Source organism: Vitis riparia, chromosome 8 (genome assembly GCF_004353265.1).
Source record: "Vitis riparia cultivar Riparia Gloire de Montpellier isolate 1030 chromosome 8, EGFV_Vit.rip_1.0, whole genome shotgun sequence".
In the NCBI taxonomy this organism is placed as follows: domain Eukaryota; kingdom Viridiplantae; phylum Streptophyta; class Magnoliopsida; order Vitales; family Vitaceae; genus Vitis; species Vitis riparia.
In genome coordinates this window covers 14,924,410-14,951,581 of record NC_048438.1, presented here as the reverse complement: position 1 = coordinate 14,951,581, position 27,172 = coordinate 14,924,410, and the positions used below count along the sequence as shown (strand labels likewise).

The 27,172-nt window shown below is 37.5% G+C and overlaps 3 protein-coding genes across 3 annotated transcripts; 2 read left to right on the top strand and 1 right to left on the bottom strand.

Annotated features, from left to right (window-relative positions):
- The first annotated feature begins 529 nt into the window (after window positions 1-529).
- On the top strand, window positions 530-6,234 carry LOC117920397 (probable protein S-acyltransferase 16). The gene is made up of 7 exons (XM_034837890.1): window positions 530-1,072; window positions 3,408-3,500; window positions 3,584-3,685; window positions 4,160-4,237; window positions 4,317-4,415; window positions 4,518-4,613; window positions 5,591-6,234. The coding sequence occupies exons 1-7, from the start codon at window positions 800-802 to the stop codon at window positions 5,672-5,674; spliced, it is 825 nt and encodes a 274-aa protein (XP_034693781.1). The 5' UTR covers window positions 530-799; the 3' UTR covers window positions 5,675-6,234.
- Window positions 6,235-7,067: 833 nt separating this feature from the next.
- Window positions 7,068-11,031, top strand: LOC117920398 (protein FAR-RED-ELONGATED HYPOCOTYL 1-LIKE). The gene is made up of 3 exons (XM_034837891.1): window positions 7,068-7,446; window positions 9,944-10,599; window positions 10,812-11,031. Exons 1-3 carry the CDS (start codon window positions 7,409-7,411, stop codon window positions 10,883-10,885), a joined length of 768 nt encoding a protein of 255 aa, XP_034693782.1. The 5' UTR covers window positions 7,068-7,408; the 3' UTR covers window positions 10,886-11,031.
- Window positions 11,032-13,155: 2,124 nt separating this feature from the next.
- Window positions 13,156-16,064, bottom strand: LOC117920021 (laccase-2-like). The gene is made up of 6 exons (XM_034837368.1): window positions 15,853-16,064; window positions 15,571-15,722; window positions 15,210-15,454; window positions 14,998-15,126; window positions 13,743-14,708; window positions 13,156-13,526 (listed from the first exon to the last, which is right to left on the bottom strand). Exons 1-6 carry the CDS (start codon window positions 15,967-15,969, stop codon window positions 13,396-13,398), a joined length of 1,740 nt encoding a protein of 579 aa, XP_034693259.1. The 5' UTR covers window positions 15,970-16,064; the 3' UTR covers window positions 13,156-13,395.
- Window positions 16,065-27,172: the final 11,108 nt, after the last annotated feature.

The window sequence follows — 27,172 nt, the reverse complement described above, 5'->3', positions numbered from 1 at the left end:
CAATTTCTGAACAATTGGTGGGGAATTTGGTACACATGCTATGAAGGAAAGAACCCAATTAATCAGTCATCCATTCTTTAGGAATTCGATATTTTTGGGTATATATATGTATATTGCTACGTAAAAGGAAAGAACATGGTAGGTGGACAATCATCAATCAAATTTGTAAATTTGATTTGTCCCGGTTAAGCTCTACTTCAAGGCATGTGTTAATCATTGGTATTCACACTAGTATCTTTCACGTATATTAATTAAATTTAGGTAGAAAGTATCTTTCATGTATCAACCGAATATGAAAGGAAGATATTTTGGTAATTAGGAAAACTCATCCTTAAAGGCTTAATCATTATTCATATATATTATGGGAAATAATTTGGATTCCAACGTTAGAAAAATTAATTATTGTTAAGTAAAATTAGAAGTTACGATGATGATGAGTGGCAGGTACGGAGGTATTTTACTATTTTGGGCCCCTCTACCGGTGGTAAAATAAATGAACTTCTCAGGGAAGGGGGAAAAGGGGAGGTTTTTTTGTTTTGGTTTTGGTTTTGCTCAGAACTGAGCAGCTCAGTTCTGAGGCCACCGTCCCAACACGTTGATTTTGTAATTTTCCAAGAACGGAATAGAAGGGAACAGAAACGAAGAGAAAAGACGAGGAGAAGAGTAACGTAGATAAAAAGGAAACAAAGAGAAAGGCCAACAACTCCCGCATTCACCTGATAAACCCTTCCTTTTTCAAAGCAGCTGCTGGAGACGCCGTCGTTTCAACGCCGGTGCCTCCGACCGTTCCAGGGCCAATATGTCTCCCAACTGCAAATTCTCTCTTCCCGTCTTTGTTGTCGCCTCCGCAATCACTTACATTTACTTCTCCACCGTCTTCATTTTCATTGACATGTGGTTCGGTCTCACGACGTCTCCGGGAATCTTGAACGCTATCGCTTTCACGGCTGTGGCGTTCATGTGCGTCCTCAACTACGTCATCGCCATCCTCACCGATCCCGGTCGGGTTCCCGCCACATTCATGCCTGACATTGAGGATTCCCAGAGTCCGATTCACGAGATCAAGCGTAAGGTGATAAGAGTTTGTTTTCTATTTCTCATGCATGCTTGTTTGGTGTTTTTTGTCTGCTTTCTAGCTTTAGGGTTTTTGTGATGCTTAGTATTTGAAAAATTAGGTATTGTTTCTCAGATCGTCGTTTTGGCACAATGTTTTGTTTTCTGTTTGGCAATTTTGCTTGTCTGATGCAAGTAGGTCTTTTTTTTTGTTTCGATTTTGCAATAATTTGATTCGTACATTAGGGATTAGCATGCATGTTGATTTGATCTGGGTTCCTTTTCATTTTTTGTGCTGTTTCATCAATTCTGAAATCAAAATTATGCGGGTAGGGTTTGGGGCTTGGAACTTGTTGAGGGACTTAAAGATCCCTGGTTGGGGGCTTGAAAAACTACGTAAGAGCTTCAGTGAAAACAGTTGAAATGGCAAGCAGCCTGAGGAATGGTGGGCTGTGTTTAGGGTGGTGTTGGAATTTCTTGTATGTTTTTCCAAGACTGGGGGTGGGGGTGGGGGGTTGGGTGTGTGGTGTGGGGTGTGGGGTGGAATGGGGCAAGGAGCAGCATTTAAAGCCCAACATGAATATCATAAACAACTAACAGAAATATGTTTGAGCAATCCCATTGCCCAATTTGGCAAGTGCTCGAATCCGGTCAAGAATGTCAATCGATCCTAATTGTCGTATTCTGGAAAGTGCTCTTGGATCTAGGTATGCAGATAAAATCTGAATCTTAATGAATTCCACGTGTAATTTGGAAGCGCTCGAATCTGGTCGAGAATGTCAATTGATTTTAATTGGTCGTATTTCGAAAGTGCTCTTGGATCTACATATGGGGATAAAATCTGAATCTTAATGAAGTCCACATGTAAATTGAAGCTAACTTATCTTCCTAACCGTCTAATCCATCCATTGGAATCAAGGAATATATGTTGCAATTAATTTGTTTTGTTCTAAATATCCAGTTTGTTGAATTTTTTTATTTGAATTTAGTAAATTCAACACTAATTGACGTAGTTGTAATGGTAGCCCTTTCTAGAGGAGCATCCATTACCATAGCATCTTCAGTGAGTCGATATTGGATTCTTTCAATAACTTGGTTTATGGAGGTGCAGGAACCCAAGTATTTTGAAAAAACCAAAACTGAAATGAAATTAAATGAAACTAACCTAAATAAACTTTTCTTAGAAGAGGTTCAAATTAAAACTATCAACTAAATATTGAGAATATGACATCATTATAAATTGTTATATTTGTGATCATTGTTTTTGAAGTGTGATACCCTTTGGCAGAGGTGCACATCCCTTTTTTCAGTCAAAATTATGTTCTTAAGCTAATGATGCCTTCTTTTTGTCTGTCTTCCATTTATTTTTCTCATTTTGATATGCCTTGAGACCATGGACCAGAGAGGATTTTTGAGAAACTTCTGTAGTGGTGCAGCCCCATGCTTTTTGGACTTGATAATATTTGATATGGTACATTTTTTTTTTATATATATATAATATTTGCTATGGTCCATGCCTTTTTATAAATCCCAATTCCTTGAGTTGTTTGGGAAATGCTTTGGGGCACTTTCTGGTTCTGGAATTTTATGAATTGAGTTTCCTAGTAAGCATGTAAATCATGTTCATGAGTAGGCTTATAGAGAGAATTAAAATATATTGAAAGCATTTTGTTTTCCAAAGGCCTCTTTCTTGAAACACTTTGTCTACAGTTGGTTCTTAGGTGGAGGAGGTTAACCATATGTGTGGAGGGGGTTGAACTTCAAGTTCTGCTCTTCTTTCCTTGAATTAAGGCCATTTGAGCCCTAGGCGGTAGGTTGATGCTTGCCAGTTGAGTTGTTGGCCTGTGGCCAAAATAGGTCTTGCCATGTGCAGGATTTGAGCTGGGAGCCTAAGGTTGTTCATGTGGTAGATGATAGTATCAAAAAGTCAACCACTTTGCTCGTGTATTATGCTTGGGTTGACATCTGCCTTTAATGATGGAGACTCTCCATTTTCTCTCAGTTTTTGTCAAAGTAGGCTCAGCACATGTGTGATAGTCCTCAGTGACCTTCAACTCTGGGCACCGTGTTTGAACCATTCCAATTACCATAATTAGGCATAGGGTTTCCCTTAGGAGCCTTGAGGGGACTTGGGAGCATGTGATGTTATGGTTACTCTACTCTGGGTGGCACATAAACATTAGTCTATATTTTTCTGTGGAAAAATTAACACACTTCATATTAGCTAATCGTTCAGTATGCATAAAATCTGAGGTTGGAACCTGTTTTTTCTAAAAAGGTTGAAATTGCTCTGAATACTGAGAAAAATGAGTATGGCTTCTAAGGTTTGACTTTCTATTGAGATGTTTTTGCAGGGTGGAGATCTGAGATACTGCCAGAAGTGTGCCCACTATAAACCTGCCCGTGCACACCATTGTCGTGTTTGCAGAAGATGTGTTTTGCGAATGGTATGTGAGATCTACATCGTCACTCTTGCCTTATTTCAAATATCCTGGATAATTTGTTAAAAATTCTGTCTCTTGATTGTCAGGACCATCATTGCATCTGGATAAATAATTGTGTGGGACATGCAAACTATAAGGCCTTCTTCATCTTCGTTTTATATGCTGTACTTGGGAGCATCTATTCTCTGGTACGTCTTAATTTTGTTATGTAAAACTTTAATTGGACTTTTTCCTTTATAACTTCTTACTGCTGTTCAATGTACATTCTGTGACTGCATGCGTGTGTGTGTGTGTGTATATATATATATATAATTCCCTAGATACACATGTGGGATATTTTATTTCACAATTGAATCAATTTAAATTTAAAAAAGACCTAAAGTTTCAATTAGAAACCCAATGAGTTTTTTTTATTAATTAAAAAGATCAAGAAGGATGAGACATCCTTCCACAATGTACAAAATTTAGGTCAAGAGTTTTAATCTCCTGTGACTGCATGCATATACTAACCTGTTTGTTTTAATTTCCTTATCCTACTGGAACCTTTCCTTGTATTTTTGCTATTCTTGCTGCCCTATGTTTTTGGGAAGCCACACAGGGTTGATCTTTATGATTAAAGGGAGTGGTTCAAGAACATAACCATTTTTAATATAAAATTACAGGTCCTGCTTGTGGGTAGTATTTATAATGACGCTGAGAAGGATGAAGAACAAAGCAGAGGCTCATTCAGAAATGCATATGTAATGTCACTGAAAACCTATTTTGTTTGAATTAGAACCTAGAATGTTAGTTGATCTATTTATCAGTTCCCATTTGCAGGTCATTTCTGGACTGTTGCTAGTCCCATTATCTGTGGCACTGATGGTTCTTTTAGGTTGGCATATCTATCTCATTTTGCAAAACAAGACAACAATTGAGGTTCTTAGAACTCAACATATTATTTTAATTCATTTTTCATACCTTTGTTTCCCAATCTGATTTGGAAGTCAATTCACTGTTTCCTTGGGCTTTCTTTGGCAGTACCATGAAGGTGTCAGAGCTTTGTATCTTGCAGAGAAAGGAGGGAATGTCTCTAAAAATTTTTATGATCTTGGTGCCTATGAAAATCTGACATCAGTAAGACTATTGTTCCTTATCCCTTTTCTTCTCTGGTAAACATACTCAACCGGCAGGCACTCCCATTCAGTAGCAGGACCTCCCAGGTTACAGTCATGTGGGATGGGTTGTGCATCCAAGGTCTTTCTTGGTCCTACAATAATGGGTTTCCTTGTTCTGCAAACTTTTTATTTATCAAAAATAATAATAATAATAATAGGTTTCCTTGTTATAGAAAAAATTTAAGTCACTATAGGGTCTTCAGCTCCAAGCTTTTAATATATTTTTGCTTCTTTCTTTTTATCCTTTTTTTTTTGTTTGGGTACATGGATCTAAGCTTGGAGCCTCCCCCATCCTCATTCTGAACCCTTGTCACCTCAGTCAGGCCTCAGTGGCATCTTCGAACTTATAACTTATGTTCCGGCTACATCGGCACTTCCCCTTATTCTCACCTTTTCTTGGCTGCAAGGGTTGAGGAAGCACTACACCATTTCTCTTTTGGAATTTATCTCTGCTTCTAGTCCAGCTCTCAACCTACTTGATGAATCTCCATTATGGTCATTTTGCCAACAAATCAAACTGGAACATCTGCAGACCCTAGTGCTTTTCCATCTAGCTTTCTGCTCATCACCTGGATTCCCAACTCTAGTTTTAGTGCATCTTGGAGGCAGGATTCTGCATTCACCCTTTAGTAGTGGTAGTAAGGAATCTCAATGCCAAGAATATTCTGTCCTGGTATTGTCTTGGAGAGAAGACCGTCTATTTGTTTTAATCTTTATATATATATATATATATATATATTTATACTAACAATTGCAATAACATAAAATCTCCACCTCCAGTTGAGTTTCAACCTACTTGTTCTTTTTCTAAGATTTGGGGACACATTGATGGCTTAAACCATTTAGTTCAAATTGGATTCCAAAACATTGCTAAATTTGCATATTCTCTTGTTCTCAATAAATAACCCATGAATTGGTTTTGCTTGAATACTTCAGGTGTTGGGTCCAAGCATCTTCAGCTGGGTATGCCCTACATCAAAGCACATTGGTTCTGGTCTTCGCTTCCCCTACAACCTTTGATAGAGCAGCTGGTGCATCAATGGTGATATGAAGTTCAAGGTTGCTTTGTTATGGCATTGCATTGGCAATATCAATATGTTAACTGTGACTATGAATGGATGATTGAATGCTGATCATGTGCTTATCACCAGTGGTGCCATTTCAAGTTACCCAGCTTGTAGTCTGCACTACTTTAGTAGTGGTTCCTTTAGATGAAAAGTTTCCTAGCTTTTACCCAGTTACCCCTCCTGCGGTAGCCAAAATCAAGAAGTTCCAAAGCTATAGATTGGCTTTGATGGGAGGAATTGAATACTAAGAGGGTTATTGTCAATAGCCAAAACTGACTAGTTGTTAGAGCATTTAGACATAGGACAGGTGCTTTTGTGGTTGTTTTGGATGATGTAGAGCTTACAGCCATTTTCTTCATTTGTTACCTTGTGTACAAAGAGGGAATCACAAATCCCAGCTCACCAACCAAAAACTGTAGTCGAAGAGATGATCAGCGTCCGGTTTTCATGTAACAATTTGTGTAGCCCTTGTAAACTTTGAGAGAATCAAAATGATATTATGCTTCTTGTCAATTTGTTTGCCCTTTTTTTTTTTTTCTTTTTTCTGTTCTTTATTTTGTCTGGCATTGTGAGTTGGAAATAGCTTTGATGTTGACAGTCCGAGGTTTATGTATATACACACCCGCAGGCCACGCCAGATGGAGAGAGTTCTCTTTTCCGAAACAAATGAAGCTGACGTTTGGCTGCTTGCTGCCTTCTATGCCAGCGGTAAGAATTTGAGGGAGGACAAGCCACGGAAACCCATTGACTACGATTGCATCTCCTTATCTTCCATGCTTATAAGGGACCAGGCTGTCATGTAGAACAAGTGAGTACATCAGAGTGGGCGGCCCAGAAAGGCTAGTGAAAGAAGCCAACTCCATGCGGTGATGCCTGTTCGTGATAGCAAAAGGTTCTGACTCAAAATTAAAAGAAAAAACAAAAACAAAAACAAAAGGAACATGGAGAGTAGTAGCGAGTACGGGTGACTGAAAATTCCAAGTTCGAGTGATTTTAATTTAATAACACGATCCGGATGGTAGAAATTGGAAGTTTGAAGGATATGATGACCGATTAATGTGATTTTAGAGGGAGATTACAGGGAGGCTTCCGGTGAAAAATGACCCAGGATAAAGAGCGGGACCGCCCCAGGAACGACCTCGGGTTGACAGAAGAGATCACGTGGACAACAAATGGTCCTATCCATGTCAGTAAAACACAAGAACTGAGAAATGCTTATCACACCCTCTTAGTTAGGAATGTGGGAGACACGCTCCACTCAATTCTATAATATGGTAGGTCCTTTGCTGGTTGAATCATTGAACTATTGAAGGCTGCTTCTACGGTTCTACTCGCATTATACCTTAAAAATGTCCTCAAATAATGGAGATCGCTCGCACACGCTCCTCAATGGCGCTTGGACTTGTACGCTCCAAAGCAAACCAAAAACACAGAGAAGAGTAAAAGGTGAGCCTCTGTGTAGGAGTTTGTGTGATGGGTAGATTCTCGGATAGCATCAAAGAGGTGAAATTGATTCTGGAATAATCAGTCTTTAGGCGTCGGTTCGGTGACCTATACCTTGTATTTATCTTTCATCCTCATCCGTTTGGGTTTGGGCTTGTTCGAGTACGGAGTGAAGAAAGTGGACTTGTTTGGAGCTCCGTTTCACAGAAACTGCAGCAATTTTCCTGGCTTCTCTTCTGTCGAGATGGATGAAATTAACAAGAACCCATCTGAGCTTCACAGGTTTGGTTTCTGGGTTTTCAATTTTTCCCCTGCGTATATCATTTTTTGGATAATTTCAACTTACAGTTTGTTGCTACAGGTGTTATGTTTGTTATCAAATGAGGCTTTTGAAATCAGTTAAATTAGGAGGGGTTTTTTTTATTTTTTTTTTCTTTCGTTGTTTTTTTTTTTCCTCTAGTTGGATCGTTTCTTCCTTTTTGGGCGTAAATCAGTAGAAAAAAAGTTGAATATACTCTTTTTCAGCGGAAATTGTTGGATCTCTCTTCTGGATCCGGAATATGGTTCTGTTTTTAATGTGAGTTTTGCTTTCCTGGGTGCTTTGGTGGGAACCAAGTACTTGTTGTTGATGCTTGATCAGCCACTGGAAACATTTCGAAAACAGTTCTCTTGGCAACAAGTAACAAAATCTATTGAGGAACTTAAATATGGAAAACAACTGAAAACCACTTTCTTGGCTTATTCTCTGTGAAGATAGTGTGTGGATAATGTTCTTAGGCCATGCTTGAAATGCTGGAACAGAGAAATCAATTTTATCTCCTATTCATTAACGTGTTTGGATTGTTTTTTAGAATGGAAATAGGAATAAAAAAATTCATTATTATGGAAATCAAATGTACTGGCTGGTATTTTGATTCCTCTTTTCCACATGGTATCACCATTCCTTTCCATTCCTATTCCCACGTACCGATAGCACCCTTAATGTATTCTTCATAATTTATAAATTTGTTCTTAAAAAAAAATACACTTATTTTCAAGATAAAGTTCGAAGAAATTGTTTTCAGAAGAAAATTTTTGCAAAACATGTTTTTTAAGATAAAATTCTGTTAAGATTAGTTTCCAAACAGACCCTTAATTTCCTCTCTCTCACTGACTCAACTCAACACAGCCTCTGTCCCAAGTAACTGTTTGAGGTAAGCAGTAACTACACAAATCTCTTTTTGGGTGCTGCACTATCTGGACCCAATGATTATGTTGAATCCTATCTATTTTTCCTTTTCTCACCATTGTAACTCACTTTTCTCCTTGATTGATAATTCATTATTACTTGGCATAACTCATAAGCACTGAAGATGAATCTAACACAATGGGAATTTTGACCCGGAATTGCCAACACACGAATATGCTTACAAGTACCATTGGGGAAGTCATCAATGGTGAAACATACTTAAACCCAAAGATGGTGTCCCATGCTGCATCTTAATTGCTCAGTGATTGACTGCAAAATGCAGCAATAAAATTTGGTCTTCTGAGAATGATCCTTGGCTGTTGGTTGAATCTGTGAAAATAATTCCTTTTCTTTTCTGGTTAATTGTTTTTGCAACTATTTAGTTTTTTGCCCTAGTTGTTGGACTCTGATTTCTAGTCTAAGAAAATTTTTTTCTGGAGAAGATTTAAAAGTAGAACACGAGGAAGAAGAATAACCTAGAAAACCTAGACTAACTTCAAAGAAAATCATTTTAATGAGAAATTTACCAAAGTTACTTAAAAAGTTCAATTTGCCTAAATTATCTGAAGGAATGAACATTGCAACAGAGGTGCTGACTCAGAAACATAAAATAACACCCTAAAAATAAAATGTTCCACAAACAGCAAAATTTCCTAAGAATGTGAATTTTACTATGAAGATGCACTATTTTCACAGTTACTTATGACAGGGGTGGAGTTTGCAGTCTATGCAATGGGAATGAATGATTAGACAAAATTTCTCATTGTGTTCCATGACACAAACAACACCTCAGTAGTTTCTCATTGTGTTCCATGACATGTTATTGAAACTCTTTAATTATCAATGGATATGCGGAAACTAAAGATTCTTAAGCTAACATATGAGAAAAGATGACATCAATAAAAGTGTGTTACCGACACACAGGATTCTGGACAAACCATGGCAGGTGTCATTGGTTCAGAAGCTGTCTTTCAAGTCACCGGTAATGATGGACATTATTTGCTCATTTCAGTCTGGCAATCCCAAACAGGTCCTTGTTAAACAGTTGCCTATGTGATTTTCTTGCAATAGTTAATGAGGTAAAGGGAGCGAACTTCTTTTTTACATATTTGAGGTAAGTTTACCAAAGATCATAAGCCTTATCAACTAAACCTCTAGATGATATGTTTCAGTGAGGATTCTAGTACTCTTAATGCTCTTTAAATTTGTATTCCATGTCTATCATCTTTTTATAGCTTTTGGGTGGTTGCAGTTGAAGTTTTAGCCTTTATGGATCAAGATTTATTCTACTGACATTTATCAGTTTCAGTTTTTCATCCAGTTCATTATAACTTCCCAAAGAATCCAAACCTAAGATGGGGTTGAAAAGGATTAGAAAAATCTGTTGTACTCCATCTTCTTCTTCTCCTTTATTTTGGCTAGCAACCATGGAATGTCGTTTGATCTGTTAAATGCATTGCCCAACCTTTTGTTTTCCTATTTTTTCTTTCATTGCACAATGCAGCTTTTCCCGTAGGCCTTATGTTTTTCCCTCTACACAATTATTTTCAGCTCCCATGTCTGCAAAGAACTGAATACCAACATTATGGACTTGAACAAGAAAAGAAAATTACAGGCTGAGCTATTGGATTTGCCTTTACCAAAGCATATATGTTGTGGACGAAGCTTTAGTTCTCAAATTGTCTACCCACTTGATGAAGACACAGAAATAGAGGACTTGCATGCACAAATAGTTAAGGAAGAAACAAATGGAGAGACCATAGATGATGGATCAGAACCCGACTCAGCAAAAGATAGCAATAGCCTTGCTGGATATTCGGATTCTGTCATTTCTGTATATGGTGAAGCTAAATTTGAACCAGAGTGTGAAAAAACATGCCCATACAATTACCCTTACAGCTCATCTGTTAACTGGGGGGGCAACAGTTCCAGGGATGACCTTTATTCTTTGAAAAGCACAAGGATGACACCAGATGTTAGCAAAGACAAGATGACATTTTTCTCAGGAGAACATGATCCATTAGTATCTCAGAATCTTGAGGAGCAGCTTCTGGAATTTGGGAACGATATAGATTTCATGTGCTCAGAATATAGAGACGGGATGGTTGAGCACTCCATGGATAAGGAACTTGCAGATATGCCCTACTCCAGTGGGATGAAACCAAATAATTATGTTCTTTCATCTGGAAGGTGGAGTGTAAACCAAGGTAATTTACATATGACATGGAACACATTTGCACAAAGAGAGGAGGATAAAAAAAATGCCATGCCACTTGTGACTTGCAAGTGCAAGGTGGGGTTAGACCATCCCATCTTTTCCCTATCCTTCATTGTTGCTACTCTTTTATATTCATTCTGTGCCATGCTACTGTTCTTTTCGATCATTTGCTAAATAGGAACACTGGTTTTTTGAATGCAGATGCTCAAATTGGGACCAGGAAGCCAACCATTGATCAAGAATTTGAGCAGTATTTTTCCATGCTTATGCTGTAATAGAAATCTCTTAAATTTGAATAGTTAAAAATGTATATTTCACATACATGTGTTGTATGTACTATTTCGTGACTCATGTAAAATGTTAACACAGCTTCCTTCTATTTTGTTCCAAATAATCTTGTGCAAAAGAGACTTATCTGTAATTTTCCTTTTTTCTTTTTCCTTTTCTTGAGTTGCCTTGGATTCTAGTCTTGCTTCAATGGTTTTTGGGGCTATCATGTGTGTGTGTGTGTATTGTTTTAAGGGGACCATGGGTTGGTCGGAAAGATGCCCCTTCAAAACAGATTTGATGCCATGGGCTCAAACCACAGGACTAACCCACTTGCCCCTTTTCAGAGCAGGTGTCTTCCTCCTAAAGCTGTGAATATGCTTCAGGCTGTGGACATGTTTCATTTGGTGTGTGACTCCTGAAGCTATTAGGTCATCTGTTTCCTTTACTTATTTTTATTTTTTTATTTATTTTCTAGCTCATTCTAATGGTTAGATGACTAGATTTTCTCTTTTTATTACCCTGTTAATTTGACGAGATGTTCAACTGTTCTCAATTGGAGTTTTCTTTTTCTATCATGCTGGCAAGTGCCCTGCCTCTGGAATTCTGCTGGAACACCGTCCATGAGGGTTGATTGATTGCATGGCCCAATGTTGCTGGGCACTCTCCAATAACATGGCACAAATCAAGTGGTCAGTAAACCTTTGCGAAGACAAGTCCAAGGTAAGGAGCTCTACATGTGTGTGTGAACAACTTATGTTGCTTCCTTTTTAATGTATCTCCTATGTTGCTTGATATTCTTCTAGTTCAAGTTTATTATTTTGTGAACTGCAACGAAAAAATGGTCAACCCATCTGGTCTTAGTCTCACCCATGCTAACTACCCTATCCTGCTTATGCACTTTGTCAATGCTAGTCACCATCAGAGATCTAATTGCTGATCCTTCTTTATGCATCTGTTTCTTCGGGTTCCCGCGTATATATCTGGAATTGACTGGGTACTAAACTAGCTTCTTCCATACAAAAGTCGGTTTTGTAGATCTGATCACCATCATAGTTGATTTTTATTTACACCATCAACAAAGGTGATTTTTATTTATACTATCAACAAAGGTCACTGTAGGGACCACCCGTAATCACACACGTGACAGCCTCACAAAGCACTCCTCCATTGGACACGTGGCGCGTCCAATCCTCTGTTCGGATGTACACAAGGGCTGACACGTGGCACTTCCAACCTTCCATCCGGACGATCATGGGATTAACATGCTATACACACCTCCCCTGTTTGGATGTCCTGTTCGGATTCAGTGGCTAGCGTCTTAAACAAAAGTCTTGATCACGTTTCGCGGGCCATCATTATTTATTTTATCAAAAGCATGCTTGACAGGACCGTTCTGGGTCACTTCAGGCGACCTGCCCCGTGCCGCCTGCAGAGCGAAAAAACAAGGATGACGGCAATTCATCCCTCTCATAATCTCTGACAGTCGCCTGCAGGATAATGATGGTTCGACCATCATCTAAGCACTATCATGACAAGCCAAAAAGTCTTCCCACCATTAAAGGGGACAAAGCTCTTGGCACTATAAAAGACCCTCACACAGTAAAATAAGGTAAGCATTCCTAAGGAAAAGGGTTCCATAAAAAACATCAAGATATTAGAAAGCAAAATTAACAAAACCATCGGAGGGTGTGTCCGAACCCATCCGGACATCTTTTGCAGGTCAAAGAAAGGGAGTAGCATGTTCAGTTGGGAGGCGTGTACGTCAGGCAATTGCTGTAATACTAGAAACGCTAGCCCTCAACAGTCACTGAATCTTTTTATCTTTGATGCCAACAGCCACCAACCTTGCTGCATCAAGTCTGTGCTAGTAGGGATGAATCTGTCATAACGCTTACTATTCCCATTTATTCTGTCCTTTTATTACTGACCAATACATCATTGATTTCTGCAGGGTGGTTGTTGATTTGGAGTAGATTGTATTCATTGACCATCCTTCCGCAAGTTTGTATTATTGTATTGGCCTCATTCAGGTATTTTTGTATCACTTTCAACTGCACTCTGATTAGCTCTGAATTTGGGGCATGACCATCCACAAAATTGAATTTTTTTTACTAATCAAATCCTAGACATCTGTATGCTAGAAACATTTGAGACTGACTCACTCAAAGAAACTCCAACCATTGTTCGGTGGGACGTAACCCGCTCTCAATGCTGTATGTATTTGGTTAGAAACAAAATGATTAAAGGAAGGAAAACTATTCATAGGACGAAAAACTTTGGTGGGTGAAACCGTATCATATGATTTTCATTCATGAAATTTATACATGGGATAGTTTCTCATGAGCTGCTCCACTCTCCCTTTCAGCCAACCGGCAAATTTGACAAACCAGGGGCAGAGATAATGCGCTCTTGATCAGGCACACGGCAAAAAAATCTTACCATTATGATTTAAAATCTCGATAACAGAGACACTAAAAAATCTGCAATCCCACTCCGGACCCATCACAGGTGAAAGTCAACATTTGGGAAGATCGGAGGGTGGGGGTGGTAACTTCTGATTGGGTTGCTGTCCATCCAGTACGATCCATGCCATCCTCAAGCCCCAGCTTGTGTGGACATCCAAGTGGCAGTGCATGAACCATACACCTGTTCACATGTGAGCGCTAAACCATATGATGCCAACGCATATACTAAAAATTAAAGTATCAAGTCAAAATATAGAGTGGAAGGTCATTTCCAAATTTTTTTGGCATGATACGTCTAAAATGCCCGTCTTTGGATACGGTATGCGCTATGCAGTGTGCTTTTGATGAATTATTTGATCAAGAGATCATTGCAAGCCATTGTTGTTGTAATACGTACCTGGGTTGTCAGCTTGGAAGCGAATGGCAACCCAACCACCGGCCGGAACTCCAAAGGTGTTCCTTTCAACGGGATCGACTAGATTGAAGTTGGCAGGATCCGTGTTTGGGTCATAGTTGCCAATCCCTTGGCCGACCACATAGAAATTGTAACCATGGAGGTGAAAAGGGTGACTCTCAGCACCGAGAATGGAGGTGTCCTGCATTACCAGCTCCACGCTGGTGTTGAATGGGAGCACCACAACTCGGGTTCCGTTGCTCACCATGGTGTTGTTTGGTGGAGTTCCCGTATAGTTGAAGGGCACTGGTGGGTATGTTGGGAAATCAGTGGTGTAAACACCATTCTGCCCAAAGAAGTAGGCTTGCAGGATAGATACTGATGGAAGTATAAAAGAGATGTTGTTGACTGAAGCTGAAAATTTGGTGCCATTGGGTCCCTGGCATGTCATGTCTTTAGGACATGGGTTGGACCCAAGTCCAATAGTGAAGAAAAATCGCTTGTCCACAGTTTGGGGGACGTTGGCAGGGAATTTAGCAGTAGCCAAGCTACGGAATTTCCTGGTGAAGTTGGTGACAAAGCCGGTGGCATTGGGATTGACAGGTGGGAGGGTTGGTTTGAGGAGGGGAAGTTTGTTTTGAGAGGAAGTGGGCTTTGATGGGTTCACGTATTCCAGAATGCCGGCAGTTGTGGAATTGTCAAAGGTGCCTTGGCCGGTGAAGTAAGGCCTTGCGGCCATGAGGAAGGTGGAGTTGGGGAAGTAGGGCTTGGTCTTGAGGAGAACATTGGTGGTTTGGCCTGGGGTGATGACAAGTACGTTGGTGTCAAAAGGTTTGACATAAGTAGCATCGCCTTCAACCACGGTGAGGGTGTGGTTGGCTATGCTGAAGAAAAGTTCGTCGTTGAGTGCAGCGTTGATCAAACGGAGGAGGTAGGTCTTCCCTGGTTTCACCTTCAGCTTGTATGTGTCTGCGCAAACCAATTAACCCATAACACCCTGTCAAATCTTATTGCTCGTAACCCCTTCGTGTTTTTCCACGTCTGTCCTCCACATCTTTCTTTTGTTTGCTTTTCAAAATCATTTGGTGCATGCAGGGATTTTGATTTTGCAAAAAAATTAAGTTATATTGCGTGTCATTGAATCATTTTTTTTATTTAAAAATAATTTTAAATATTGTTTGGAGGGCTCTTCACTACACTTCCAATCATGAAAATGCAGCAAAGCTGCCATAACAATACCATTGAAACAGTTGCCCACCTTTGGAGGAACAATTGTACAGTGGGCCTGGAAGACCGTTAATGGTGTACGCATCTGAAACATTTGGGCCTCCTCCACTCTGCAGGGCCTGGCTGATCACTGCCTCTGGGTCTGCATTCCACCACTCTCCTGCAGATCCCATGTCACAGCATATTAATAATATGTCAGCCAGAAAACTTAACGTCCATTAATGGTTTAAAATGATGGGTTACCAAGAATAATTGTCACTTCCTTGTGGGGCTTTGGGAATGGGTAAGATTCATTGCGCCTGGGGAGGATGATGATAGGGCCATACAGCGTAGCTCTCAGCCATGAGATGTGAGCATGCCACAGGAGAGTTCCTCTCTGGCCTGTGATGGTGAAGTTGTAGGTGTATGTCTGGCCGGTCTGTATTGGACACTGTGTCACGTACGTCGGTCCATCTGCCCAAGCACTTCGAAGCTGGCGAACACCGTGCCTGCGCCCTCGTCCAATGCATGCGGCCACGTTTTCAGATTACATGATGACAAATAATATGAATAGTATAGTATCATCTAGTACGAAAATTACTAAATTTGGTGGACAGAGCCATACCAATGAATAGTCACATTGTTGGAAACTTTATTAACCACTTTAACCACCACTCTATCACCTTCCCTTGCTACAACGGGAGGACCTGGGAAACGTCCATTCACGCTAATAATGCTCTTCGTCTGGCACAGCCTTGTCACATTGTGCAACGTAATCTTACATTCATAAATTCATGAAATCACATTAATCACTTTGAGAAAACAAGTAAAACAAAAAACAAAAAAACTTCAACACAATTTAGCTATACGCATTCCTTCATATGCTTAAAATCTGTACTGCACCTACATTGAATGTGTAGTGCCTGGTCACGCCTGCTGCGAGCTTCGGCAATGCTGATAAAACCAAGAAACCAAATACGAGAGCTGCCATTGAAGCTGATGGAGGAAGACGAGAAGAACCCATCTCTCTGTCTCTCTGAGGGGAGCTCACGAATAAATTAATGGGTATGGAGTTGTTGGATACAGAATGAAGCAAAATATATAGAGGGGATTAGGTAATAAGATTATGATGAAGAAGCAAGTTTGATGGGAATTAAACGCCCACTGTTGAAATGGTCATCTTGTCGTCTCCGAATCGCTGTTGGTCAAGCTGAATTTTAGAGTGTTGACAAAGTAACATTTTTCTTCTCTTCTACTGTCAAAACTTTGATTACTAAAATGACGTTTATTTATTAACTTATATTTGAGCTCCATGACAACAACTAATCAATTCGACCAAGGTTGGAGGGGTTTCAAATTACCAAAACATCCTTGTACACAATTTCCCATATTGTTGGATGAACCTCGTACAATTCTAACTTCTAAGATGCCCAATGTTATGCGTATTTATTTTTGAGTCTGCTGGTAAATTTCTGCCTGTTTTGAATCCACAGGAGTTATGGGGTGAGTGCCAAATTTTCAGCTTCACCCTCTCAAACTTGGTATGCTTAAAACACACCGTGTTTTATTTAATTGCCATGGAACTTCCTTGAATCTTGGAGCTCTAGCTGCTGTTGTAGTCCAGCCTACAAAAATTGAATATGAGTCAATTCAAATAGTCATTAGGACTTCACTTATTTGACAACTAATTACTCCATATATTCCTATAGACAACCCAAATTTCTGATTTAAGGCAAAATATGGTTAATTAGTTCCCAAAATGATTATGGAAAGATATACATCCGTATATCTCATGGCAATAAGTATATACATAGGATCCTTTTATAAATAATTGAGTCAAATAAAATTAAAATACGTTCGTTAGTGATTTTAGAAAATGTTTCTAGTATTTTTTTTATATTTAAAAGGTAAAAAGTTTTAAGTGTTAAAAAAATTAAAAATATTTTTTAAAATTATTGTCAATCGTACTTTTAGTTATATTAGTAAATTAAAGAAAAAAAATACCTTAAAGAAAAAAAATACCTTAATACTCCGTTAAACTAAACTTTTCTAAGCAACCTAGTACATATCAAGATTCTAGAACACAGGCTTAGTTGCTTACGAAGTAGAAGCATGTTGCCCCTCCTTCACGTATGCAGTTTCAACAGACTAAATGGAAGCATGCAATGTTCTCTCTTGATTCGTTAATGGAGGCGTGTTGGGTGTGTTTCAATAAATTTATACAAAATTGGAATGACGCTTGTAAAATTGATTAGGGTGATTTAGATAACGACAGTAATTCTGGATGAAATGATGAAAATGGAAAGTGGATTAACAGATGGCAATAATGAGATTACAGATCGTACCGACCGAGATCCTTAATTATCATTAAAACGTAGTGTAAGATTGAAAAGTCCATTAACTTACGCATTTACGACGTTTTATCTTATCAGCTCCACCAAAAAGTTGAGAGGAGCTAGCTGAAGATAAGAGCGTAGCTTGTTGGAGGAGCTGGGTAGTTGCAAGGAGGAGAGTTTTGGCTTATTTTTCCATGCGCGGAAACAGTAAGCGACTGCAGCTTCTGGGAGGAGCTGGGTGGTTGCAGGGACGAATATCTCTTTCACTTCCTTCCCCTTCGTTAGGGAGTTCCTACCTCAATTTCTTGTCTCTCAATGGGCCTTGGGTGGCCATTCCTCCCACTAGTAATTTTGTCTTTGCAGCTAAGTAATATTGTACAAGACATTTTTCAACCCCATGGTATATTAATATTATATTCAGAAAGCAAATTAATATATATATGCAAATTATGTCATTCACCACCTGTCACTGCCATCTAACCATCACAACTCTAAATTATGAAAATCACGAGACATTCTACTGAGATGTTTTTGGTTGGTGAAGTCCCTTTATGTGAAGTTGAAGGCCTAGAAGGATGCGCCATCCCAATCTTAAATATCCTACGTAAACCAACCCGCTGGTCCCATTATTCGCAAGGACGAAAGCTATGCGCAATAAATTATGTCATATGGGACGACCTCATCCCTCCCCTGTCGCATAAAATGACAAAAACAAGCTATAAATTGTTGATTTTACAAGCTATGTATTGAAAATATTCAAAGGACCTTTACTCGCTATTTTACTTTTATCTTGATTGTTCAGGGTGACCCATATTTCGTAACGCCATAGCTAAGTAGCCAGCTAGGTGTATGACCATTAAATATACTTCTTTCGGTATGGTGATTTAGGAAGTAACTGAACTAATAACAAGGAGGTCAAAGGGCAAAGGGCAAAGGGCAAAAGGTATATATACAATTTATTGATCAGAAGATTAGATAATTAGTATTCGTATGAAAGGAGTTGAATATTCAAACTTCAATAAAGTTGATCAAACTTGATGTTAGCAATCACAGATGGAATAAGTTTCCGGTTACTTGGTTAATTAGAATTTAATTTTGTCCAAAAATAACACCAATGCAATCACAGATTCACAACAGAAGATTTAAAGATGTGACCATGATTCTAATAAAAGAGGTCTGTTTAATTATCTTACAGGAGCCAAGTGACATGTCAAGCTACTAATTGAGTGCTGGCGCCTAATTGTGTTGTCAGTAGAAAGGGAGTTAACACCTTTCAAAACACTTTCTAACATGAGCTTAAGTAATTTGTATCATGAGAGTTAGTGCCTATTTCACTTTTATCATATATCATCAATTAGCCAATGACAAAAAAAAGGGCTAAAAGCATGGTCAAAGTCGAAAAGTTGGTCAAAATTATGAAACGAATTTAGACCCCTATCAACCAAAGATCGTTTAGCATAATGTCCACTAAACAATAAGTACTCATTAAAAGATGAAAATGAGGCAAACGGGGGAAGCAGATCATTAAAAATTCCAATGACATCATTTGGCACAAGGAAAAGCAACCTTTGCTTTCTCAAATCTAGGTGTCATCCCACCGCTATCGCCGCGGAGCTGTACGCCCTCAGTCTATAAGTGCTAGACAGATAAGTAACAGAGCAATTCAAACACAAAAAGATAAAACAACCAATAAAAAGGGAAAAAAAAAACAAGTCTACATGACACGCATATTCGGCTACAAGTTAACAAGTCTTTCTACCCCGTTGGGTACGTGGCATTTGATACCAGGCGCCCTTTGGTTTTATGAAGACGAAGTAATGGACGCTGGGGCAATGAGTTGTACTGCCAAAAATACATAGATGGCGGACGATATCTACTTGAAGAACAGTGCTGTAGGTTTAGCCTACCGACAGCAGTAAACAAAGTTCCAAACAAAACTTGTCATTTTGTTATGTCATGTATAAAAAAAATACATTTACGATCCTTCTTATAGGTTGAGTTTCATATCTATTCATAGATAAGATTCTCTTTCAAGAAAAATCGAGTGTTATCATGTCTTCCAGAAGACGTATCTCATGTTAAAGTCGGAAGAATTTTATACTCCGTGTTTAGTAATGTATGGGTTCTCTATATATACTTCAATTAGCACAATAAATTAAAGGTGATTTTATTTTTTTTCCACACTATTCTTTATTATTAAAATAAAATACTTCATAATTAAATAAAAGCCCCATCATTACAATAATCTTTTCAAATAAATATTTTGCTAAAAGCTGCAGTCGTACTGAAGGGGATCAAGTGTTTTCGCCGAATCAAATCGAGGAGATTCCACTCAAAATCGAGGTTAAATCAACTAATTATCACGAACTGAAAAGTAGGCAAGTTCCATCCTTTTGATGGATTATTGATTTATTAGACCCAAAAAAAAAAAAAAATACCAACCACTTTTATGTAGCAAGCAACTTTTTTAAGATGTTCTCCGTTGTAGCCTTGTAGTCTATTCTCCATCCATCTTCCATCCTCTCAAAGAAAAGCCTTGGCCGTTGTCAAGAGATTGATTGTTGCCGCCTGTCATCTACCTGCTACGCCAAGACAAGTCTCGATCCTGTGCTTGAATTTACCTTTAGAAGGAATTACATGGGACACACATCTATTTTTGTACTATTTTCTTTCTTCCTTTTTTTCCTCTACCTAAATTTGATATTTTCATACTTATCATGAAAGTAAATTGAATTAAATTATGCCAGCAAATTCATCTAAATTACAAGCATAAACATGGTAATCAAGTGTGGACAACATTTTTGCAATTTGGTGATTAAGTTAGTTTCTCTGACATGCAGACTAATAAAGAGGCTAAAAGGATAAGCATTATCCCAACACCAAGCTCAGGCAATGGAACAGTAAAAAATGAAACAGGACAGAGTCCACAGACCACCACCACCCACTCCCCAAACGTAAAAGAACTAAGAACAGTGTCCACCTGAGCCCACCTACGTTGCTGAAAAAGGGCCCCTTGATCGAGATCTGTGCTTTGTCACGTCACCTGGGGACTCATACGGAACTCCACTGCTGGGTTTATAAAATTATAATAAGAAGATTTACATGAAAACAGCGTCATTATGCAATCTTTGGAATTTCGGAGACGGTGAAGCAGAGCCGAACCCGTTTTGGCCACCCTCACTGGTGACTACGATTCCGTGTAGCTACCCAGTGTCCCCACACGATATCGTCACATTCGTATTGATATTCTACCAACTTATTCCACAAACCATCTTCATTGGATCCCACCATCGTTCATAATGAAATCTCAGTGAAGAGACACCATAATCACTGTGTAGAATTGCATACTCGATCACGGAAACACAACAACTGCTATATATTATATCCTCTGTCGACCTAAATACAACATATGTAGAACGCAGAACGCGAGAATCAGAAACTACAGAATTACAAACTCCGAAACTGAAAAGAAAAATTCCTAAGATTTATGACGGAGGGCCGCCAACGGGACTAAACGATATTCACAGAACACAACCCCCCTTTCCATTTAACCTAAACATGCACTCGAAACAAATAGAAAAGGAGGGAGAGGTCTAAGCACAAGCTTTTCTGCTGGGAGTGCTCATGGCGAAGAAAGATTCAAGCTCAGGTGGGCGGAAGTACTCCTTGGGTAGATTCCTCTTGGACGCCACCCGCTGCTTCTTCGGCGGTGGCGGGCACACAGTCGGCGGCTGTATTCGGCTTTCGGAGCTCTTGGGTGTCGTACATTCTTCCTTCTCTACCAACAGAGTCTCAGCCTTGGCGCCCATTATTCGCTGAAGGTCGCGTCCCTTGACGAAATCGTAGAGTATATAAAAATTCTGAAATGAAATGAGAATAGCGGACAGGGATGGGTGTATTATATATAAAAATTAGGAATTTTTAATTTTTAATTTTATTTTTGAAATTCGAAATCCGGCGAAGGGGATGAGGAAAGTGAGCAGGGGGAACATGGGTTGTTCCGCCCAAGTATGGCTCAATCCCATTTGATCGTGCGGTCAGAATGCATTACAACTAAGCAAGTGCTGTCACCCACCGCTATATTCGCCATCGCTTAATCCACGTGTCTGTACACGTGGCCTTTACTCCATCCGCGTTTTTTTCATTCTTTTCAGACGAGGCGGCGGCTCCTCCCTCGGTCGGCATTTGCGCGGGAATCCATTTTCGTTTGAATCTGGGCCACCCGATGGTCCTTTAATTGCTCCAGATCATCTGAGGTGGGTCCCTTTAATCGATGTGACGGTGGAGATCGGGCTGTGAGCAAAAGGACTAGATACGGATGTAATGAGAGTGAATCCATTTGTGAAATGGCTGTCCCCCCGAGTGGGCCCAACTTATCATAATTGGCATAATGAATTTTACAGGGGAGCAATCCTCTTACCTGAACTGCTGATTACTGAAATGTCTGTCATCATTTCTGGAGGGACCGCGTATAGTACGATCCGGGCCGGACTAAACGGACGTCGGTAACTCGATTTGGCCCCGACACACCATAGCCCGGTTTCCAGACAAAACCACCTGGACTCCAAAGGCCACACCGCCCGCCTATCTTATCCAACACTGTATTCGAGCTGAGTGGTTTGCCCTAAGCACGACATCATCCATTGATACGCAACAACCCAATAGAGACGAATTTCGCAAGGATTATAGGGAGGATGAAACGTGGATCGAAAGTCTCACTAGTCTCCATTTGTCAAAACCAACTTACATAACTCAGTGTAATAAGACGTACATGACCACACACACGTCTCATCAAAAGCAAATATTCTCAATTGTCAGTTGACGATCACATAACATAAAGCTGAGCCATTAATAATGAGTCAGATGTGGCATCCTATGCAATTAGAGTTGAATGAAGACCATCGACTCTTAAGTTCACCTAGAGGCCAAGACCATTCCTCATACATGGATCCCTACCATTCTTAAGTTCTTCTCATCCTTTACCTTTAACTCGGATTTAAGCCCAAAGTCAATTCATTCTTATTAGTCTCTTATACAACCCATCTCTAAAAAAAGTTTTGAATGTTATCTTCTTGCAAAAATCAATAATTAGAATTTTTATCATAAAAATTGGGACTCGTACAGAAGGAAATTATTCTTATATTAACTAATAGAAAGTTGTGAGAGAATGGATATTCAATCCTAGATTTTTAAGGGAATCTTTTGGATTTTTTTAGTTGGGTTTACAAAAAAACATTATAATATATAACTTAAAAACATTATAATATTTGATTTTAAAAATGTATTTGATAGTGATTTTATGAAGTGTTTTTAATATTTCTAATACTTAAAAAATAAAAATAAAATCAAATATTAAAAAAATAAAAAATATTTTTTAAAACCAATACCACACACACTTTAAATTTTAAAAGAAATTATTAAATTTTTAGTTCAATCATATCAAGGAATAAGCAAATAAATATTTAATCATATATATTTCAAAGAACTTTAGATGTTTTTTTTTTTTTTTTTTGATAAATAAATAGTGATTAAATCCTTGATCATATAAGGTAGATTTGTAAAAGGACATTATTATCTTATTAAGAGAGAAAAATCTAATATTAGAGTCAATTAGAAAAGACAAGAGAATTAATATTCCATCCTAACTTAGAAAGTTTTGAATTTTGTTATTTTTTTTATAAATAACTAAAAATTTGGAGAGCACCCTTTCATATCTATTTTTTTTTCCTTGTAATAAATAATGCTTAGATTTTTTTTTTTAAAAAAAAAAAGCCCGTTGATACCTAGATTTTAAAAAACTTTTGAACATTGTTTTCTTGTAATTAGTTAATATTTAATAGGTGGATTCTTAATCTTTGAAACTGCAACCCCCAAAACAAAAAGGCATTTTAAAAACTTTTGAATATTGTCTTCTAGTGAATTGTTAATAGTTGGAATTTTAATCTTTGAAATTTGACCCTGCAAAGACATTTTTATCATCTAGGATGAGAAATTAATAAATTTTAGTGTCAATTGAAAACACATATATATATATATATATATATATATATATATATATATATATATATATATATATATATATATATATATAAAAGCATCAATATCAAAATGTTTAAAGTCATATTGGCTCTTCATAAAATTTCTTTGCATGACAAAGATGGTTCTTTAAAACATGACCCTATGCTATATTGGAAAGATAAAAAGATAATTTAAACAAAAGTTTAGACACACTCACAATACTAACACTTTTTCACAAAAGTTAGAGCAAGAAAAAAAAAACCTTTATATCATGACTTTGTCATTTCTCTGTAAAGGGTAAGAGAGCAACTCAAGAAAATATATATAATCTCGATATAAAAATGCTCAATATTATTTTAAAGTTGTTGAAGCAATTTTCATTATCACCTATAAATGATAAATGTAATAAGATTATTTGCAGGTAAATCAAATCAGATCTTCATTTATTGATCACATTGGCTAATAAGCCCATGCCCATCATATCTATGAAAAACATGCAAGCTCATCACATTAGATCTCTAAAATATTCCAAAGAGTCGCCAAGGTCTTGGGATCAACATTAATAAATACAATGGTTTGGATAATGAAGACTTCTTCCTCCCTTAAATGTGAGATACCATTCTATATATGGATGAATTGTTTATTACATTTCACAATAAAGTCATAATTGGTTTCATTTATTGTTTATTCCTTAAGGCATATTATCTAGCCTCAAGAGTAATTAAGTCAATCCAAAATCATCATAGAACATAGTGACTTTATAAGCTAAGATATGATTACCATTGATGATGACTATCTTTCTAGAATTAACTTAATGGAATAAGCATATTACACTAATCAAATTTTATTTCAATAATGGAGGTGCTTGTAACAAACTACTCACCCCTAGAAGAAAGAATAACATATTTCTAGACTTGTTAGGTGTCAATTTCAATACTAATTTGGAATAAATGCTAAAATTCGATACTAGTCTTTGTTAAAAGCCAAGTTCATCTTTTGTTGATTCTAACTTTAGATATAAGTTCCCATTGATTAGACCATTGACATTACTCTATATTAACACCAAAATACTCTATATGGGTGCCAAAATGCATGTTGCCTACTAGTGAAATGACAATCTATTTTAATGTTGATTTCAGCACTATGAAAACGTTTTGAATCAATATCATGTTATTTTATGTGAGTACCAAATTCATTATCTACATCATCAATAATGGTAAGGTCTTCTCTCAAATATATCAAAAAAATAAAAATAGAAAACAAAATCTTTGGAAAAAAATATATATAAAAATGCAAAGTAAAAAATATATATATATATATAATGTGAAAGTCATGATATCATATCTATAATATTATACCAACCTTCTATCAAGCACCAAAATTTTAGCACCCTCTACAACATAGTCATGTCAATTGATTGGATATCAAATTTAGCACCTCATGCAATTCAATTTGTATTAACTGTTGAAATTTTCACTCTACTTAAGGATCAAGGTAAGTCTACTTGGGTCATAAATATTGATATTTGATCTCCACTAAAGTCTCAATTACAAGTTTATAAATGTCAAGTTTGATTTTTAATGAATCAAACTATGTCATTATAGTGAAGTCCTGAAATTTACATTATCTAAATCTTAATATTCAATGAACATTAAGATTTCACTAATGAATTCCAATGAATTCTCGATCACAAGCATGTAATTATCAAGTTAGGAACAAAGTCCCAATCATAATCATGTAGATATCAAGTTCTAAATATTATACCAAAGTTTTCTCATCTATATCTAAAGAAGAATTGATAATATATATATATTGTTTTCTATTTCTTTCCCATCTATATCTAAAGGAATGGGGAAAGAAAGAAAAAAATGTTCAATGAAAAGTGAAGTTTTTCTTTTTGTCTAATACATAAGAGAGGGAGTGACAGAGATAGAGAGAGAATGGGAGTGAGAGAGAATTAGATATACCTCTTATTGGAAGCTTGAAAGAAGGTGAAAAAGCTTCCATGATAAAAAGTGATGAGAAAGCCTCTATAGGAAGGAAAAAAAACTATATTGTCTCAAATATGGGGAAAAAAACATCCAACTTCAAATGGAGAGAATTTTTTTGGATGTAACCTTCTTCTTGGATTCTATAAGAAAGAAAACATATAAAAATTTTAATAGAAATCAATGAAGTTTTTTCAAAAGCTTATTTGACATGAACTTTTCCTATTCATGTTAAAAATGAAAAATGAAAAACCTTCCACTCCCACCTCCAACAAGCACATGTTGAAGTTTAGGACTTGAAATATTGATACTTGTGGGCAAAGAAATTTGATGTGTCCAAATCATCTCAATATGTATTATTTAAGTGATGTACATTGGCACTAAGAGAAGGCTTACCATGGAAATATTCAATTTTTTTTTTTCAAATATCAAATACAAATTTTCCTTTAGAGAAGTTTTTCTTCTACTTCAAAGAGGGAAGAGGCTAGAGTTATACATGATTTACAACAAATTGAAGTATTCCTCACAAGTTTCAATTGTCTTTACCAACCTATGAAGGAAGACCAAAACATCAAGTAAACAAGTTTTATTCCCCAATTTTTATAGGATAAGATCAAACTTGTAATAAAGTTGAGTTCAAGTTCGACCATTCCTTGATTGTACTTGATTCAAGAACATTTGATTCAAGATTATGTGATTGTACTCTTATACTAAAATCAATTTGGGAGATCAGACAAAAGATTATATATTGAAAGAATGTCATAGATGCTTATACTCTCATCTTTATTAGTCTAAATTTATTCATTATTTTCTTAAACACAAAATTAGTCTAAATGAGAAGATGAATGTTGGATCATAGGCGGTGGCGGAGTTAGAAAATAAGTTGAGTGGGGACAAGAACAATAATTTATTTTTAGGGGAGGCAAAAAAGAGTAAAAAACAATTGCATAACTGTGTGGTAAGTGAGGTGGCCTTGTAACTTGAAGAGTAGAGGTTCAAAATAAGGGAAACCATTATGGCCCTGCTATCCAAACAGTGGTAGTTGAAGCCCATAGTCATGCCTTGGCCTTCAGGGAACATATAGGTCCATCTATCTAATAGGCCTACCCTATCTTCATGGCTCACTAAACGTAACGCAGGCCCAATGATTCTAGTGCACAGGCCCATGCCCAATTTCGGAGATTGCAGCCCACCTTATGACTCTTTGGGCAAGGAGGAAAAAACTAGGCCCATCAAATTACAAAGCCACCAAACTCAAAAAGGAGGATCAATTTGAGGGTTATTCGTCGCATAAAACAGCTTCCATTGCCAGAAAACAAAATGGAGAGTTCATGTTATATTTGAATAGCTTTATAACACGACAAGGCAGTCTGATAGGGATGGGATTTGAATCACGCATGTGGTGTGGGCCTGGGCATCGTGACCCATCATACTTAATTGCAGCCACTGCGCCTTCCATTCATGTAATCTCTCTCCAGCGGCCGAGTCAATTGTTTGTCTCTATTCGCTTGAATATTATGGATGAAAACTGACTCTCTGTTTTTCCAAGCAATACCAAAAGTCAACCCACGTGCCTTCTGCCTCACAATTTCAAATTCATCTGATTGCTGTGAACGCTGTCGGATGTCTCCAATGATACTCGCAAGTTCTTGCATATCGTTCTGCAGCTTTCCCAATGAGACTATGGTCGTTATGGGTCGATTAGTTTTTTCCTGGTTTATAGCCTTGGGACACAAGCTTTACATTTCAATAGAGGAGCTCCATTTCAATAATCAAAGCTAATATCTAGCTTTGATTAATATGTTTGGTTTTTGAAAATTTTGAGGAAAAATATGAAGAAAAAGTAATAAAAAATAAAAAAAATAAATTTAAATTCAATAAATTA

Bases quoted from the DNA above. Each gene is read 5' to 3' on its own strand.
- LOC117920397 (XM_034837890.1), top strand. From the start codon at position 800: ATGTCTCCCAACTGCAAATTCTCTCTTCCCGTCTTTGTTGTCGCCTCC. The intron at 3,501-3,583 runs GTATGTGAGATC...CTTGATTGTCAG, and splicing joins GAAGATGTGTTTTGCGAATG to GACCATCATTGCATCTGGAT. The intron at 4,614-5,590 runs GTAAGACTATTG...TGAATACTTCAG, and splicing joins CCTATGAAAATCTGACATCA to GTGTTGGGTCCAAGCATCTT.
- LOC117920398 (XM_034837891.1), top strand. From the start codon at position 7,409: ATGGATGAAATTAACAAGAACCCATCTGAGCTTCACAG. The intron at 7,447-9,943 runs GTTTGGTTTCTG...AATTATTTTCAG, and splicing joins AACCCATCTGAGCTTCACAG to CTCCCATGTCTGCAAAGAAC. The intron at 10,600-10,811 runs GTAATTTACATA...TTTTGAATGCAG, and splicing joins AAGGTGGAGTGTAAACCAAG to ATGCTCAAATTGGGACCAGG.
- LOC117920021 (XM_034837368.1), bottom strand. From the start codon at position 15,969: ATGGGTTCTTCTCGTCTTCCTCCATCAGCTTCAATGGCAGCTCTCGTA. The intron at 15,455-15,570 runs GTATGGCTCTGT...ACGAGGGCGCAG, and splicing joins AACAATGTGACTATTCATTG to GCACGGTGTTCGCCAGCTTC. The intron at 14,709-14,997 runs GTGGGCAACTGT...TGGTTTGCGCAG, and splicing joins GTACAATTGTTCCTCCAAAG to ACACATACAAGCTGAAGGTG.